Source organism: Lepisma saccharinum, chromosome 23 (assembly GCF_977018435.1).
Source record: "Lepisma saccharinum chromosome 23, izLepSacc3.1, whole genome shotgun sequence".
In the NCBI taxonomy this organism is placed as follows: domain Eukaryota; kingdom Metazoa; phylum Arthropoda; class Insecta; order Zygentoma; family Lepismatidae; genus Lepisma; species Lepisma saccharinum.
The window spans coordinates 33,967,784-33,987,698 of record NC_139251.1 but is presented as its reverse complement, the minus strand read 5'-3'; the positions used below and the strand labels follow the sequence as shown (position 1 = coordinate 33,987,698).

Below are 19,915 nucleotides of genomic sequence, written 5' to 3'. Positions count from 1 at the left end.
ACCAATCAAAAAAAAAAAAAAACTTCTACACCACTAAGATACAATACTACAGTGCCACTGGGCTATCTCCCGGTGTGCAATCATAGCACAGAACTGCTACTTTGACACAATCCTGTTTCCCTGCTGGCTGGTTCCGGGAGAAGGGATTGGAAATTGTAAGAACTGGTAGGCCTAATTGGCTGTTAACAGCACGTGACTGCCATAAAGGCAGTCCCACGCCGGGACTTAGCTTGATCGGACTGTAAGGTTTCATGGCCCTTCCCGAGAGCATAGTGGTAATGTTGTCACCTTGAAATCAAGGAGTCCTAGGTCCAATACCTGGTCGAGGCAGATAGTAGTTCGGATCCCACCTTAAGTTGTAGGTACAGTTGATCTTTGTACAAAATTCCATTCCTTAAGAACCATAATTTCATAAACCACAAATTTTGTCCAACAACTTTATTTCAACATTTTGAATATACTTTTAACATACTACCCAGGCATGTAAAATATGCTTATGACAACCTAAGTACAAATATAAAAAACTACATTCTCTGTGACACGATACTACATACTTTCTTGAGAATTGAACAACACTTAATGTAGATTTCACAAGTAATTTGCATTGAAAACAAAATTCAGTCATGGCACTAAGGAGAAAACAAATATGAAATTGCAAAATTTAAATATTAGTAATGCAAAATGATTTGGTGTGCAGAACATTACTGAAATATGTTGAAAAATATATGAAATGCTTCTCTTGGGTTTAATGGTTTTGCAGAACAAGAAATGCAGTGATTCATACATATATATATGCTCAAGAAGTACCATATTGCACTACATAATCATCGCAGATTTTATGCCATTTTTTTTGCATAAAAAGTATGGTAAAAGAAGCTTTATAAAAAAATCGTGTAGTATTACCTTTACTTAAAAATCATTAATTACTGCACTGTATTTGGTGCAAGATTAGAATGCATGCAATATTCGTGAACATACATTAAACGTGAATACAGTAAATCAATGCACATCATTTAGTGGACATTTTTGTGGTCTGAAAAATGTTAACACATCAGTTGTTATTCATTTGTGCACTATAGTCACAATATTACACTTGCGAAAATTGACTACAGTGTTACAAAGTACGGACTTACAAAGATTCTGCACTGTTATCATTGGTTTCATTGTCGAATGTGATGATTACACGTGAAAATACAGTATTTACTTTTTCTTTTCTGTGAAGCTGAAACTTAGTCATTTTAACTTCAGTGACAGTACAAGTCAAAATTAATAGAACAAAGTATCAGTTTTGCAGAAAAAGTACTACTTTTGAGTATAAACATAACAAGTTTTGACATTAAATATGAGAACTGTATGGTTTATCAATGAACTCAATATGAAATAACTAGGTCTGAACAAATGTCAGTATATCTGCAGCGTTCGGAGAGAAAGACAATCGCAAGATATATGCGAGAGGAAAAAAGTCACAGCTAACTTCTGGCTTAAGATCGTCTTAGCTGAATCGATGAACGATAAAACAAGTTGCATGCAATCTGCAAATAAAGATTAGGCAATGCAACAACTAACAAGCTGTAAAGAGAAAATCCACAGAGAATTTTGGAAAGAATTTAAAAAGTAGCTACTATTCTCGGGAAGGGGATCAATATGGCATAACTACTTTGGTCGAACTTTCAATTCAATTTAAGTAATTAAAATCAATTTCGAGTTCATTTTCATATTCAGCTTTATACATTTAGTGTTCAATATAAATCTTTAGTGTGAAATTAGAAAAAACGTTACAACGTAAGGTCCCATGAGAAATATATACTTAGCATTCATTAATGCAGATTGTACTGTACAAATCATACATCGAAGTAACACTCTTTGTTGTTTGAAGCAGAAAAGATTTTCCATGCACGTGGTCTTGATATAAAACAATTAACTTCTCTCTTCTTACACTTCAAACCAACATTTACACATTTTCAAAATATAATTTACTTATCTTCAATACCAACACTGTTCTTTCTCCGACTATGCCAAGTATAACCATAGTCATTCCCACAATAACGTTATTGCAAACTGCATAAATCTTCAAGGATGGCCATCTTGCAAGATATTGTGCAAACGAAACAAGCAAGTAACTTGCTGTGGCTGCAAGATGACTAAGCCATTTGACTCACCAGACTCTGTTAGACACGAGGTCCAGGATGCTAAATATGCAAGGTAATTTGAAGTTGACTGGCTCAGCGCACGGAGCTTTCAGTATTGGTTTGAATTTAATTACTGATACCGACTATTAGAATGTGCAACAAATTCCACATGGCACTTTCAGTTTGAATATCGCCAAAAAACATGGAATAAATTAATTTTATGATTAAATGGTTATCCCACATAAAATTATGAATATTTTAAAGCTAAATATTGTTAGATTGGTACAGTATAATTACAATGGAAAAATTATATATTAAAATTCATTAATATTCTGAACTATTTTGAATGGTTACAAATTTCAAGTATCGGCTCCGCTCTAGAAAAAAGTTTTAGAAAAATGTTAATTTTGCGTAAGAATAAGCACCTTAACACATGTAGTACACAGGAAAAGCAAATTGCAGATCCTATTTATACAGATCTCACATGGTCTTGGAAGAATTTTTACGCAACAAGTGCACCTTTAATATCATCATGGTTTAAATGCAGACAAAAAAACACAATTTGTCATGAATGAGATTCATATATTTTCTGCACCCATTAAGTGCCACTTGTATCACTATATTTTTGTAAATTTCATGATTGTTAAACCTTGAGTTGATTACCTGCAACTTCTATATATTTTGCCACCCTATTTACAAAAATAGTTTCCCTGAAAAACTGCCAGTTCATATTTCACAGAAATAAGGATTTCATGTGAATGGTGGCAATGAATCTCAAGAAATTGATAGTTGAGTATTTTTTTTTTTCAAAAGTTACATGGAATTATTGTATATTTGTGTAAGAGAATACCAACCATGCTTGTGCTATGATTCAAGTACACTGATTTACAATGGTAATTACTATTATGCTTATGACTCCTGTAATAACATACCCGAGAGTTCATTCTTTTGTAAAGGCAGGTTATCTATCAAGAAGAGCCTTGATATAGCGGGGTACATAATCAAGGCAAATTACTGAGCTTCAGTCTTTTGTCGGCAAATTCTATGCTTACAAATACACAGAGTACTCGTATATTGTATAAAGACCAGGAATAGCTAACCCATGGCACAAGTGCCATACTGACACTTTATAAGTGGCACGTGCAAAGTTGACACCTTTAATATATATTAAACAATGAATGAAGTATTTTGATGACATTAAATTACTAGATGACCATGATTTGTCTCCCATATTATATATACACAAAACATTAACATTGTATCTAGTATATGTATGTAAAACATTTCTAGCAACTGAGGGTGTTATATTAAGGTAGAGTGGCACATTCAAGTCTCTGCACATAAACGTAGTGCACTGTGGATTGGCAATCCTTACGGCTTGGCTGGACCTTTGGCATGCGAATGGACGAATTTTTTCAAATCTTCCTCTCCATTCGAAAAACCTCTTGGATATTTCAAAGTATGAAAAATTACATATGCTTAGAATTGCTTCTAGAGCATTGACGTGAATTTTCGTGTAGTTTTCTTTCACTGTTGTCTACATATTATCAAGTTTCACGATTATGTAAGTCTATTAAACTATTGATAATATCTAGATAACAGTGAAAAATTCACATCAATGCTCTAGAAGCAATTCTAAGCATATGTAATTTTTCATATTTTGAAATATCCAAGAGGTTTTTCGAATGGAGAGGAAAATTTGGAACTAATCGCCCATTCGCATGCCGAGCCTTAATACAGATACTATAGTTTTCACTGCAGATAAATATCTTATGAATGATTGGTTGGTTATAACCAGGGGCATAGCCAGAATTGGCTTTTTACAGGGTCCAACCTAGGATAACAATATAGTGTATTGAAAAATTAATGAAAAATTGAACTGGAATAACAACCTGCTATGTATATCACTTGTTACCACTATATTTATAAAATACCACTTTTGCTACAATGTTACTGAACACATTACAACCACAAAGCAGAAAATTTACAATTTCCCATGTGTACATGCGGAAAATGTGATGAAATTCTCAAGAAACTCTAAAGATCATGTAAAACACTACATTTACATTATTTTGCAATTTAGAATGTAGGAAAAAGGTGTTTAGTACATCGCTTTATCTAGCATCATACTTTTGCATCTGTTAAAGAACTGTAAATCAATGTAACTTGGCACAATTTCAGGAGGGCCACAAGCCATGTGATTCCATGCCTGACTATGCCAGTGGTTATAACAAAATTGTTCTCTCCTCAGTAAGCAGACCATCTCATTTCCTGTCTTATTCGTTACTAACATAAAGCAATACAAAATATCTTCTGTACAGGCGAAACATACTCAAAACGGCATCAAAACATTTGAACATCACATCAGTCACAACACTTCATATTTCTCACCAAATAAAAACACCTTATGAAGTCTAATGTGCAAAAGGGCAGCATAATTTACATTGGAACTACGATACCCCCGAGTTATCTCTCAATATATATGCATACAAAATAAATAGACACCAACAAAAAACACTAATTGTTTAGGTACAAAAATATTCTCTCATCTGAAAGACCTACTTGGTAACTTATGGCTATGTACTCTTATATGTATCATTCCTTTCCGAAAACTAACTTAGTGTGAACCAGACTTCAGGAACTTTTCATAATCTTCCTCCTTCATTAAGCTCTTCAGTTCTTCAGGAGTGGAAAGCTCAATTTTAAATAACCACCCTGTAAATTAATACAAAACTGTTTTACAAATTTTGCTGTTTTATAAGTTGAATTTCAGAGTGGAGGAAAAAAATTAATTTTATATGTGGGCTGTTCAATACAGAATGATCATTATCTTTTTATTCACATAATTTCTAGCACTAAAATTTAATGTTATGTTATATTGTTAGTGTCATGTGTAAAATTCACCCGATACTAGTTTAATTGTTTTGTCTTCAGTTGAGTGCCTGTGACAACCTTGCAAGTTGAGACATGTTCAGTTCCGTCTACAGCAGTGGTTCCCAAAGTAGCAGGACACCGCAAAATGTTCAATTTTTTTCACTGAAATGACACTAATTTCAAATATGTGCTTATGATTTGATTTTAAGTCGTTTGGGAACCTCGGGCCTACAGCAATAATGGAGATAACATGCTTCATTGAAATTTTGCACATTTAGTCATCTGAGGTCTATGCAATACTACAAGAAGCCTATGGAGAGTCTGGTCTTTCCTATAGCACAGCTCAAATAAGTTAAAGGTCCCTACTAATCGGAACTTACCTGGATGCCTCTTGTATAAATCAGTAGAGGAAAAGTGAAAATTTAGCAGGGCTGGCAGAAAAACGTTGGTTACTGAAGAAAGTACACTTTTAGAATTGATTGATTCAAGTAATTATTTTGCAACAAGATTTACCTATTTATCATTATTATTATTACTATATTTCAAACATTGAACATTAACTTCACTCAATGGCAGATTAACAATCATCTATCACTAGTTTAAATGGACATGGCCGAGTGGAGGGAGGGTGAATTGCAATGTGACTGTAACAGAAAACTGAGGTTAGGAGCATGCACATGTCAAATTTTGTTAACGTTTACGAATGCAGATATTTGTTCCACTTTGTCGTGATATTATTAATAATAATACAATTCTAGCAGCATATTTTCAGTGGTGCAGCAGTGTAAGGTTCCATTTATGAATTTCATTTTTGTTGGTTGTTGCATCGGACAAACATCGTAAACTACAAAAATTGTTATTCTGGGATATCCGAGGAACATCGGATCAATAAGAGCGCAATGCATGCGATTATTTTCGGATGTTGCATATGACAAATTTATTTATTTAACAGAAGATTCAAAATACAGCATTAGCCATTTTACATTGGAATGTACTAACAGAAAATAACACGAAAAATAATAAACTAATATTACGTGTGATAATGTAACTTGCGTATTTTTACTAAACAGCCTTCTAAAACGTGCCTGATTTTCAAAAGATGTATATTTTGTTTGTTAAATTATTGAATTAGCTGGGCAATCTGTGGAACAGGGAACAAATGTTGAACTGCTATGTCCGATAGGCATAAAAAGTTTGTTCAATGAAATGTGGAACCACACCAGACAAACTCGGATGTACAGTCACAGACACTTCTGGGTTTTAACTATCCCATTAAAAGTAAATGAAATTGTTACAACCCAGAATGGCATCGTGGGTAAGCAGTGCATAAAAGAGGCCTAAAAGTTGATGCCTAGACTTGACAAGATTCCCTGTTCCCATGCAGCACTTCATAATGACATTAAAAAACAATCAAGACAAAATTCCCTGACTTTCTTGGACCTCTCAAATTCTCTGACTTTTCCTGGTTTTCCAGGTCTGTTGCCACCCTGGATATCACAAGACAACACATTGCCACAAAACTGTACCAAACCTTGTCTCCTGCCTCTGCACTACATTTGAATTTTTAGGATCATCGAATCGGCAACCACTAGAGCTCTCGCCACGAAAACAGACCAGTCAAGGTCATGCCACCCACCTACAGTGTTGCTAATAAGCAACAAATTCAAGCCACAAAATCAACAGCATATGTACAATGTGTGAAGTGTCAACTGAGCAACTTAGAAGAAGTGTGGCTACCTTGGAGGGCCAGGGGTGTGAAGGAGGCAAGGGGAAGCTCCCACCTTGACTGGACTGTTTTCGTGGTGAGAGCTTTAACAGTGAGATTTTGATCCACTCTGCAATGCTCTCTTGACACCAATCTATTTAAATTAATATTAAAATAAACCAGCACAATACTAAACATTCAAAAAATAGTACTACAAGGACGGGTGAAGTGCAATCTTTCATTACATATTTGGCAGATAAATGTTTGGTTGAAGTCCACTTCGGCTCCGATAGGCTGTGCAACGTGCCTCCAGTTTAGATCAAACCAAGGGTCCCTTAATTACAAGGTGACAGCATTACCAATGTTTCAGTGGCAACAGAAAGCTCACAGACATGTGTGTCAAAAATTATTAAACAAACAACTGATTTGCACAAGGATGGGGAGTGGGTCCAAGTATTTCCTGCCTTCACCTCTGCATTTTGTTACCTCTTCAGGCTAACAGCAAAGATGAAGATGAGTGGTTACATGAAACTGATGAAGGGCACTCACAAAGAAGCAAACATGTCGAGGTCAGGACTCGGCTCTGAACTATAGATAAACAGGTGTAATCATACAGATCATTTTTAAAAAGAATGGTCAAGCCATTGGTGCTGGACCATTTCATATGAAATAACCCTACTTAGGAGACATTATTTCCATCCCACTACCGGAAATATTACGCACTCACCTTCTTCATAGCAGGACTTGTTAATAAGACCAGGAGTTTCTTCTACTGATTGGTTCTTCTCTGCGATCGTTCCTGATAGAGGACAATAAAGCTCGCTAGCAGCTTTCACACTCTCCAACGCACCACATTCATCTGAAAGGAAATTTTACATAGAAGCTTAGGGATCATCTTACTACATACAACTACATAAAGTACATGGACAAATTCAAACAGAACTGGCAATACAAGAAAATTCCAATTTCTCATCAGAGAAAACTCTCTAGTTGAAGAGAATTTTGATTTCTTGTAAAAAGTACACAGGAGTCTCTACCCATTTATTAATGATTTTCTTAATAAGCTTTATCGAGTAACACACACAATGTACTTACAATCCACATAACAGTTTATTTCTGTTAATTTTGGTGACCACTGTCACCACCCACATCACAACGAGGGCCCAGACTTTTAGGATTTTATAGATGTCATTTTAGACATTATAAAGAGATGATTTAGCCCTTTTTAGGATTTTTTCCCTACCCGTATTTTTATTGAAATCAATCACAAATCTTTGCATTTACATGAGCATCAATACTGCAAACACATTTTCCTTCACATATTACATGTTTACTAAACTTAAAGCATATAAAAAACACAGTCTTGAGAAAATACAGAAAATAATAAAAAATTAAAACTTGTCATTGTTAAGCTATTTCTTTTCTAATGTCAACTTAGCTTCCATTTCTTTTCAAATGCCCTTTCCCTTCTCTCACTTCCATTCTCCCTTCTGTGTGTGTGTGTGCGCGAGAGAGAGGCTGGGGGAGAATACGTTTTCATATTGCCGTACAGTTAACAATGGGTTCACTCTGATGAAACAAAACAAAGTTTCAGCATTTTAAATTTTTTTAGCTGAAAAGTTCAATTTATCCCTTTTTAAGATCTTAACTCCTCTTAGCCGTTTTTAGGACCTATAGGATTCATGTATTTCATTAAGAAATGGCTAAAACGAAAATATATGTTAGAATAGTGACGTTACCAAGTAAGGACTAAAATAGGTTAAATCCTGAGAATCTGGGCCCTAATCATAACACATCGACAATGGTCACCACAATTTATCAAACAAAAATAAATTGTTATGCGTGCATGTAAGAACATTTCGTGTATATGTTACTATGATGCTTAAAAATCAGCTTCAAGCTCCACCAAGGGAGGATAAATACATAACCTAAACACAATTATATTTTTTTTAAAAAAAATACTTGAAAAATACAGGCTGCCCAGTCACCATGCACCCGAGTTTTCAAATTCAGTGCTAAAAATATATAAATATTTTAATATTTCAAGTTCGCTTGTGGAAACATACATTACCCTTTTTTAAAAAATAAGGAATACAGTATTTTTTTTTATGTTTGTGTTTTTTTCTGTGTCACTTGTTATCATTAAATCAGAATATCTTAGTTGGATTCACGGCTTTCTTGGACCACATGACCACATAATATATATATATATGTAAATGCTGGCTCCCGAGATAAAAAAAATACTTTCGCCTGAATTAATTTTAGTTTTTTTCTATTCCTGGTTGCATGCATTTTGATATTTTGATGGAACTGAAATAATGTGCTTCCCCTCAAACGGAGTATATTACCATGTGACAATCCTGTTGCAAACATTACCAACACAGCAATCGTCCAATTTCTAAACAAAAATTTAAGTATACTGACGTGTGTTAAAAGAGTAAAAGTCAACTGTATTTTGAGTACTGGTATGCAAAAATATCATCCACTTGTAGCATGCAGTTATTTATGCTCAGTCAACCTATGAAGCCAATCATTACGATCAAGCAGTGATGGGTCCAGCTATTTCACAACAGATGGGTTGGAGGGGGGGAGAGAATTTTATGACATGTTGCAATATAATAAATACAACTTACTGACAAGTACAGCATAGCAAGTAAAACAAAAACTGGAGTGTACTTTTGTGCAGGGTTTCTATAAGAAATACACTTCAAAGGTTATATATAGAAACCAAAGTACTCCTGAACCAGCCAAGATATGTTGAAGTTTGCTTTGCAAATTGGGACTGGACCTATAGTTTAAAGTGGAATCCAAACCATCAAGCGCCTCCATCAGGTATCAAACCTGGGACCTCTAGATTACAAGGCAACAAAGTTACCAGGGAGGCACAAAAATAGTCAAAATTCTTTTCTTTCACATATATATGTGTATTTATGAGTGTGTGCCCAACCAACAGATGTTCTGTGTGTGCGCCCCTCATCACTAGACCCCAAATTTTTATGTAATATGAAAGTACAAAATATGTACATAAATATGTAACAAGAAGTGATAAAATATGTATTATCAAAAGGATTATGAAAAACTAAATATGCTGACCAAGGCAGTAATTTATTTATTAAAAACAAACTAAACGTAACGTTTCAACCTTCTAGCAAGGTCTTCTTCAGACTCTGTATCAAGTACAATATGTTTTTAATAAATAAATTACTGCCTTGGTCGGCATATTTACTTTTTCATAATCATGGTAACAAGGCTTAATGGTGTAATCAAAAGGATATGTACCTAAATATGTAGTATCATAGAGGATATGTAATATTAATATTAATCGAGTATGCAAGCAATTTAAGGAATCCTACTAGATATTTATTTTATTTGAACATATTCAACATAATTTTAAGGATATAAGTTGTTCAAGTTAAAATTTGTATCAAATTTATATAAACTCAAAAAACAGCAATGTGCACATATTTAAGAAATCAATTTTGTCAACCATTAATTACTTTTCACATCGCAAATTATTGTACAATATGTAAGAGAGCTCTTCGTAATTTTCGAAACAAATTGTAAAAACAAGCATCTACAGAAAGAATAATGAAATGAAAATACATAACTACTTTTGTACTTTTTGTTCAAGGGAACATATTGTGTAACTCGCTATGTACAGGAAAGTAGCTTTGTTATGCACCGATGCAAAGTTTCTAGGTGCTTTGTCTAAACCTAAAAGTGAAACTAAAACATGCAACCAGAAAGGGGGAATGGGGAGAAACTCTAGCATCCAGTCTTTTTTTGGAGGGGGGATGGATCTTCAACCTGTCTTTTTATTTGGCAGTCAATTTTAGGTGACCATAAGTACTATGCATCTCATTGATTAGAAAATATGACATCACATGAGATACAAATTTACTTCATCATGTTTCAGATAGAAAATATATAGGAAAAAGGATCAAAATAGGAAAAAACTACCGAAATATGTTGGTTTATGTAAAGCAAATTAGCAAATATGTAACATGTCCGTTATATAATTCATTGATATTTTCGTGTTCAAAGTACATATCTAGAAAGGAATAGAATATGTAATTACATACAAATCCGAGCTCTACACATCACTCAGAATCCAGTTCATTCCAAATACGATCCACTTGTTACTCTAACATATACGATCTCACAATTTTTTCCCCTCTGCATAAAAAACGAACATTCTGAAATTCCTCACTCTAATCATAGATGGACAGCCTTGTTGGCAGAGGTTTACCATAACTTGTACTAAAAATGCCGCTGCACGACAGTAACAGACTTTACTAATTTAGACAAACAAAAACCAGCAGTCATTTATGTGATGCTAATGTTGTAGTTCTATACAACACTGAAAGAGTCTATTTCTTTGATAGTATTTGGAACTACTTTTCTGCCACTATTGGCTGTTAGCGACAAGGAGCACCTATGACTGGGGTTATCTTTCCTGGCAAGATTGTGAATCCACCACTTATCATACTTGACCACTCGGGGAGCTAAGAATATCCAGCACACACCAATGTTTTTAATTCACAACAATGCATATAAAACAATCACCTTAATCACAATAAAGGAAATCAATATTTCAATACAATAGACAACTCACCCATCTTGTTAAACTTTAAGCCAACATCTGGAAGCTGGGCATACACCACATCACCCAAAGCATCCTGCAAAAATTACAGAAATAGAAAAATTAGTTGTTTGAAAAATACACAAATACAGAACATTGTTAGGGTTTGCATACGTATGGGCAAGTATGACATTTTTGTTGATATTGATAAAGTATATATACACCAATAACTAGACGTGTGAAGTTTTAGTTTTAACGATATGCAGAAAAGTTGAACAAAGCAAACTAACTTGTTTAAAATATACTTGGGTAGGTAAAAGAGGCAAGTTTTCGGCATTTCGGAATGACTGAATTTTACACTTTAACGCGAAAAACTCCGTGAAATATGCAATGTAAACTCAGGATAACGCCGCTTCTGTTCAAAAAGAATACCTGAAGTGCTATATCCGTCATTTTTAGTCTAGCTTGTCAATAATTCTAATAAAGAGATTGTCAGCCTTCATTTATTGTAGTCTCGCACAGACACGACTGGCAGTGCTTAACCTTGTTCTGAAATAGAATTCACCCAGGGTGGTCTTCCCACGAGGGAAATTTTGTAGGAATGGGAACATTTTCAGGGGGTGTTGTGTATCGGGTGGGGGTATGTGTGTACACAAAACTGTATTTTGAGGTCACAGAGTGATATTTTGGCATTGTTAGGGAAATGTGATGTGTACGATTGTGTTCAATCATTCAATAAACATTTCATATTTAGTGGTTGATGACATGAAATAGTTTTCTAAATGGAAGAAATTTGGTCATTTCTCACAAAGGTAAGCTATACTTCTTTTTGTGATTGAAACTAAAATTTGTCTAAATTTTCCAGAACTAACACAATGTGAAAATCTTAAGCATAGAAGGAGCAGTAAAAATGTATGTAAAAATAACACAGAGTTTTGCCCTAAACCGTGAACAATAACAATAAATGCAGTAAAAAATAACATTGAAATTTAGGGAAGAATAAAACAAAAACTTCATGTCCCTACCAATAACCAATCAGATATAAAATTGTAAACCTAAACGAACTGCAGTTTACAATGGACATATGAGTCAATACAGATGAGCAGAGGCAGGTATTTACGGAGATTGCGATAATCATGATGTGATAGAAAAACATTTCATTTTACATAATACTCATGAACTAGGCTTTGGCTAATAATGTGTTGATGGAATAATCACGACAACTGCAAAATAGGATCCTAAATGCAAAATATGAACACAATAGCACTTTTTTTATTATTTGCATTTGACATCTATGCAACTCTATTGTTCTATGGACCTGCCACATTCTCTAGGAGTCCAAGATTCACTGACGTGGAAACTACGGAGTGCAGACAATGGTGAAAGATACATATATTTTATCATAATCATTTGCGTTTTGACAAGGAAATAATAACTGACGACACTGCTGGTAAATTTTACATCTTTTAGTATGAGTATAAACACAATATTGCTAGATAAAGAAGATATAATTTGTTGTTGAGGTTCTCACACTGTCACCATAATATACATGGGCAATCATTATTTTCTTGAACACAGCAAACCTTTACCAGATGTATTTGAACCTTCAATATTAATTACTGTATTAGTGGATCATAACAGCACATCAGTTCTAAGGGAATTCTAGTCTCAGCAGGATAAAACAATCTCCATGAGCAGCATAGTCAAGTGCAGACTAATTTACTTGGGGGTCGCTTAAGGGGTGTTTCAGTTGCCTATTTAGACAGTGTTATACTAATTATCGTAATTTCATGTTCTATTTACATGATGTATTAGGTATATGTACTATAGTGTGAGTATTTGTTATTACTCTAGATCAATTGCCAATACAATTCGTTGTCCACCTTACTCGATAAAAAGAATTTCCCATAATTACTATTTGCTGATTTTAAACCATTATTATTATCAGCTTATAAATTGCACAGAGTTCCTCCATAAATTGGTTTGCATCTCTTTTTCTTGCAGGTGTGGTTTCAATTGCTACTGCAATGTTCATTGTAGATTAGGCACACACAGGAGATGTACTACGTAGAAATTTTCAGCGAAAAATGCAGGCTTGAGCAGGATAGGTAGCTCAGTGGTTAGAGCAATGGCACAGTATGCCAGAGACCCAGGTTGCAATAGTGAAAAATCGGGCAAGGACAGGCCAGCTCGGTAGTTGTGGTTAGAGAAATGGCACGGTATACCAGAGACCCAGGTTCGAGTTCTGGTCGAGCCTGCTTTTTTCGCTGAAAATTTCTACGTAGTGCACTGTTCATGCCACGTATAAATAACCAATCGCCAGATTCCTCAGGGAAGTCCAAAAATCACATTAAACAGAATAAAAAGGATAAAAGAAAAACCCTACATCGTGGCCATTAGCTGTCTTTTTTTCGACCACAAGGGAAAAAACCTTGGGACGAAAGTCCCCGCACAGCTTTCCCTTCTTCCCTCCACCTCGGGCCATAAGGAAGCATGGTCCACTCTCCTCCTCCCCTACTCGCGGGAGTATGGTGCATAGGAGTCGCGGGTCTGCGCAGGTTGTTTTGCTCGTGGTTCCACTATAGAAGATAAGTCACTATTTACCATGTAGCATACAGTGGTCAAAGTCCAAACCATTCATCATAAAGCAAACACCATTGAATAGTTACAGAGGAAATATCTTACCTGAGCATACTCTGTGATTCCTATTGTTCCAACATTTCCCTCTACTGAAACCCATTCATGTTTATCCGTATACAGCTTCTCTGGAAAGAAAAAAAATTCACTGTAAAACACTGCTTTGCTCACTCCTGCACCCACCAACACTTTATCTAATTTAACTACTCTTAGCCCAATTACAGGCAGAATATCAAGTGACATTCTCTACTTGGAAATGAACCAATGTAGAATCAGCATTAGTCTCACATTCCAAAACATGCACATAGGCAAGTGCAGACTAATTTACATTTCAAACACAATATCACAAGTATTTACAAGCACAGAAACATGTATTTAAATGTTTGTATTCCAACCCTGATGCCTTCATTGGTCACATTCAATCATAAATTTTATCGCATTACAATATCAATTTTTGAAGTGGGAAACCTCTAGGACTCACAAATCCAGCCCAATTGTACTACGGTTAAGAAACGTTATCAATCAAAAATCAGCACAAGTATAAGCAACCAAAAGTGCTATGTAAAAGTATTCCAGCATTTTTAACGGTAAGAGTTCCGAATGTTTAATGATATTTTACCAGTTTTATAAGAGTATCAGGAAGTGCTTTAGAAAACTGGAAACAACATGCAGTAAGTAATCACTAAGCCTCTGGAGCATGTGCTAACAGGCATAAATAGAAATCGGACTAAGTAAAAAAAAAATTCATACTATGTACCACGATTATTCGGAATTAAACACTCGGAACTTGGGGCGAGTTAAGCTGGGTGAACTAAGTTCAGGAAACATTTGTAAAATACTTTTCTTAACACATGTTACACCTCATCATTATGAAATATATACGAAATGCACTTTGCACTTTATTCAAATTTCGTAAATCATGTAAACGGATGCAATTTTTTGCTGCTGTTGCCTATCCGGTTCACTGAAGAACGGCAAGTACAGTAACACTATTTATGTAAGGATTTTTTACTGAATTTTGGTTTATACTAATTCAACTCTACAATAGCCAAATGATACAAAATCACACAATTACGTCTCCAGTCAGTTTAGCAACACTTTGATAGATGACAACTTGAAAATTGCTGCTGAAAAATCACAGTCCACTTGGCATAACTTTTTACTGTACACCATGGAAAAATACTTATTTCCTATAGACCACTCTACGCACCCCCTGCTAAAGATGTTCGACTTGAATGAATACATCGTACTAACAATTGTCTGTGTGTGTAAACTGAAGTATTGGCACTACTTGTCCTTGCCATTTTCGATAATTGCGAGGTTAACTGTGGAATACACTTCACTCCTCGGAAAAGACGAACACACGCTGCCATTCTGGAAAAATTGAACCAGCTGATAGCAGAACACTTCGACGCAGAGAACACGAGGATCCAGCCCGGCTGCTACAAGAAGAGGACCTTGAGCGAGCGTTCAGTTCAGCGTTGCCAACCCCTCAGCTACGAAAAGTGCTGTTCCAACTGTGAAATTATGCTAGAACGCCACCGAATTATGCTAGGTTTTTATTATTATTATTCATTATTAACAATATATTTTATTACTATTTTCAGATGTTATATTGTATCCCGGGGGGTGTATAATTCACAAATATATTTCCTATGCGTACTGCATTTTTTTTTTTTGCATTATATGGAAAGACGTATTAACGCATTTCCACCTCCAACACCCCGCTATACACACACACACTTTTATGTTATTTTTTTAACAACTTTCAAATGATCATACAATGCATTTCTATGTAAATTAACATTTTTTTTAAAAAAAAAAAAGGAAAGGAAAAAGGTACCAAACGAACAAATAAGAACAGCCTCTTTCCCACTCCTTTCTACATTTCTGAGCATGTTTAAATCCCCACGGTCTTTTTTTTCTTTTCGGGAGTTTCACAGTTACTTGTTTTGCTATTAGTACTCATTTTTCGAAATTGTTCCAAATATATTTCACAAACAAATTTTAAAAAAAGGCAGGAAAAAAAACATTCACAGATATCGCCCAAAAATACACAAAGACGCGCGCACGAAGAATTAAAATCACACAAACGAACAACACTTTTTTCGCCACGGGAGACGGCTTCCGAAATGGTAAGATGCCGACCGGACCGAACACAAGCTGAAAGCAAAGATGGTCAAAATTTGCAGACAAGGGAGGGCGGCACATGAGCTTTATTTGTCAATCCAACTGTCTATTTCCTGTCAAACATTCCTCGCGAAAATACAGGCACCGCAAATGGCTGACCCCTTGTGTCGGTAATGAGAAAGGTCAAACTTTTGAGAGTGGGCCGCCTCCACCCTCTTCGATTTTATGGTAGGAAGATGCGGAAGAGATGAAAGATGTTGGTATGGGACGGGATCCCTGGGCCGGTTTGCTCTCTTTTGTTGGAAACATGTCCACTCCTGAAATAGAGATGTGCAGTTGTTTTTATTTTTACTTCTTCAGAGCAATTTCCTTTGAGTTCAACTTCTACCGACGGTTGTAGATTATGCTAGATTTGGCTGTTATGCCAAACAAAGGGTGCTAGGTGCTAAAGATGGTTAAATTATGCTAGGTTTAGCACCATTATGCTAGGGTTGGCATCGCTGGTTCAGTTCGTACGGTTACGATCAAAATTTCCCTTTCGAATTTCCCACTGTGCTTTAGAATTTCCCTTGCCACACTACAGAGAAGCTTTCAAGATTTTGTACGTGCACAGATATTATCAGAAAATGTTCCATTATTGTTGGTGTTAATAATTATTATTATTATTATTATTATTCTTTTTTATTTTATTCAACCTACTACTATTTATTTTATTCAACCTCCATCGCCTTTTTCATTCTTTTTTATTCTACATCCTGTGTAGATTTAAGGAATGGAATTCTGTTGATGGCGATTTTATTTCATTTCATAATCATCACACTGTGGAAGAAGGTTAAATAAAAATTGTCATGGAGAGTTCTCCGTTAGGTATACAGTCACAGACAGTTCTAGCATATGCTTCTGGGTTGTAACAATCTCATCGATTGATTGATTTGGTTTATTTTACTTCGCTTTTGTGCCACTTTTGGCTAATTCGCGATTAAAATTACCACCTGAGCGGTAGTGTCGCTTCCAATATGGCCGCTCTAAGTAGGATAGATCTTTGTTTACATTCAGCAGTAGTACAAAAGAGCAGCGTGTTTTCATGAGTGGTATGGTAGAAAACGTTTAAATTACGCATTATTTTTATATATTGCGAATGCGATGTGAATTCCAGGTACTCTAACAAACGTGAAGCTGTACTGAGAAAGAAGCATTTAATTATGATAAGGCAAAAATAACACGGAAAATGCAGACGAAACTATGTATACGCACTGGTTGCCCAAAGCAGTGCTATATCATCTGCACTTCATATTGTAACTGGGGTTCTCGGAAATTATTTGAAGATAAAGGAATTGAAATTGACCTGTACTTGAAAAGCTGGGACAGGAGAAAATTGCGAACATATCGTTGCAGTTCTTTCTCGAAAGAGAAAGGCTGGTTTAATAATAATATTCACGATTTCATGACCAGGCTATACTCACTGAAAAAGGACATCGTACTGAATGAAACAGTAACATTAGCATATCCACTTTTTTTCTGGTTACATTTGACATTAATTCATTCTCAAACTATTTTCATCTTCCCTCTTAATCGACTTGCACCTGTTCCAAATTTCACACATACGTAACACCGGTAATGCATGGACGCATTGGTTAAGACGCTTCATGATTTTTCGAAGAAAAAAAAAGGTTTATTTATAAAGTACAATTTAAAACTTTACTTTCATGGAAATATATATTTCTCTCTCGATAAATAAAGTAAGCAGACTCGTGCATTCTTCGTAATTTCCTTGCCGAATTACAGTGTTATATCCCCCATACCAATCTTCTGTCAATTACGTTTTCCCTGATTTATTAAAAAAAATCATTTTGTCGATTCCACGGGGTGGAAACACATGAAAACTTTTAATTTGTTCTGACCCATAAAACTATTTAGAGCAAAAAAAAAACCAAAAAAAAACCTGAACAGTAGACCTTACTTTCTCGCATATTCACCATGCTTTAAACGACTTCAACACAACGTATCCTACTTAGAGTACTTCCTGAAAATCCCGGCAGATGGCATATCGGTTAATTTTAATCGCGAATTCCCGAGGATGAGTGATGAAATTGATGAATGGACACTCGCAAACATCCATGCCCAAGCCGGGATTCGAATCCGGGACCCCTGGCGTCGTAGCGCCCATCCCATCGACTTTCAATGGATTCGTTACAAGCACAACCCAGAAGTGTCCGTGACTGTACAAGCTATGTGCTCAAAATGGGTTCCATTAAAATAAACCTTATTTTAAGCAGATCAACCTGTAAAGGCAAACTCCCTTCAATCGTGTACAATGAACATAATGCTTATCTATAGCGAGTGACACAGAGGCCTGGGTCAACCGACAGAACAAACAAAACATGATAAGACCAACTGAGGCTTCTTACCACATTGATAGTGAACGTTGCAGCTCGTGACTTTTGACCTTAAGCTTGGATTGCTACACAATCACCCAAGCTTCTTCCCATAAAATATAGTAGTTCAGTCGGGAAATATGGTAATTGTGCTATGCTCGTATTCAGTGTCCGAACACGGGCCAATCGCAGACAGCACAAATCTAGAAGTCGGCTCATTTTAAGATTTGCCCTGCTCAACAAGTCTTCAATTAAGTCTCTTCACGACATCTTACGTAGAAAGACGGACAGCTTGTGCATTCTTGCTTTTGATCCTTTCTGTCCGATACCTAATTTGCAGTTTGCGCGAAGGTTCCTGAGGTACGAAATATAAAATGCAATACTGATTTTCAATTTCATTGCTTCATACTTTGAAAAAAAAAAATCAGGAACTAGGAGAAATGTGTCCCCTCGCGTAACTCCCCCCGTCATTTCCACCCGTGTCAGAGGCAAATTTCCAGATTTAGCTCCTGAGAAACAAAGGCAACTGTTTCACTTTGGATATGTGGTGCTTGTGTTTATAATATCGTCATTACATGGTCATTCTCATATTCATAATCATGATAAAAATACACAAACCAACCTTTGATTACAATGAAACGGTTAATTATTTCTTGGAACCACACCCACCAGACTTCGAACCTAGGCAAGAGCGTTTACTTACCACTACGCCATCGGTATAGGCGTGCGCAGACCCTCTGATTAGGGGGGGCAAAAGCCTTGATGAAAGTTCAGTCGGGAAAGAAAACCCTAATTTTATCTCACTCTTTTAGTTTTATTGTATTGATGGGTCCTATATATATATAACGTTAGTTAAATACATTACATAATCAATTCATCCGCCCCATAACAAACCAACAGCAAAAATGATTAAATTGTCTTTGAAATGAGCGCGCTCCTTTTCTTCCAAACCAAACTGTTATAGCAGCAACTGTCTGAAGTACTTAGTTGTTATTACATCTCTCTCTGGTAATTTACAATGCATTATAGAAAAGAAAAAAACTGCGAGCGAAGCGGGCAACAAAATTTTTCGATCCAAATTTATGCAAATTAAAACAATATTGATTTAACAGGGTGCCAAAATTTTATTTCATGGAACGCCATGGCATTCTCTTTTACAATTTTTCACATTCAGATCGTTTGAAGCTCAAGGACATATCTATGGCTGTGAACTTGACAAGACTAACAAAGGCAGATATTGCGAGCAAGAAAGTTTTTACGAAATGTTTATTTTTATTTGTCTAAAATTTGAAGTCGAGAGGGCAATTGCTCCTCTGTGCCCCCCTGCAGGTGCTCCTGGCCGTCTGGAAGAAATAATGCAAGAAAGAAGTGAAAACAAATTACATCTTGATAATCCCTTTGTCTTGCTACTTTTACTGCTTTCATTTACTTCAATGTTTGCCCCCTAAAATTGATTTCCATCCAAGGTGGGGAAAGGCAATGC

At 35.6% G+C, this 19,915-nt stretch overlaps 1 protein-coding gene across 1 annotated transcript; it reads right to left on the bottom strand.

The window, feature by feature from the left end:
• Positions 1 to 423: 423 nt before the first annotated feature.
• On the bottom strand, positions 424 to 15,364 carry ppl (glycine cleavage system H protein, mitochondrial). Its single transcript, XM_083144260.1, has 5 exons — positions 15,138 to 15,364; positions 13,976 to 14,055; positions 11,324 to 11,387; positions 7,436 to 7,567; positions 424 to 4,844 (listed from the first exon to the last, which is right to left on the bottom strand). Exons 1-5 carry the CDS (start codon positions 15,298 to 15,300, stop codon positions 4,747 to 4,749), a joined length of 537 nt encoding a protein of 178 aa, XP_083000386.1. The 5' UTR covers positions 15,301 to 15,364; the 3' UTR covers positions 424 to 4,746.
• Positions 15,365 to 19,915: the final 4,551 nt, after the last annotated feature.

Bases quoted from the DNA above. Each gene is read 5' to 3' on its own strand.
- ppl (XM_083144260.1), bottom strand. From the start codon at position 15,300: ATGGCAGCGTGTGTTCGTCTTTTCCGAGGAGTGAAGTGTATTCCACAG. The intron at 14,056-15,137 runs GTGCGTAGAGTG...TTTTCTTTCCAG, and splicing joins TCGAACATCTTTAGCAGGGG to AGAAGCTGTATACGGATAAA. The intron at 11,388-13,975 runs GTAAGATATTTC...TAATTTTTGCAG, and splicing joins GAATCACAGAGTATGCTCAG to GATGCTTTGGGTGATGTGGT.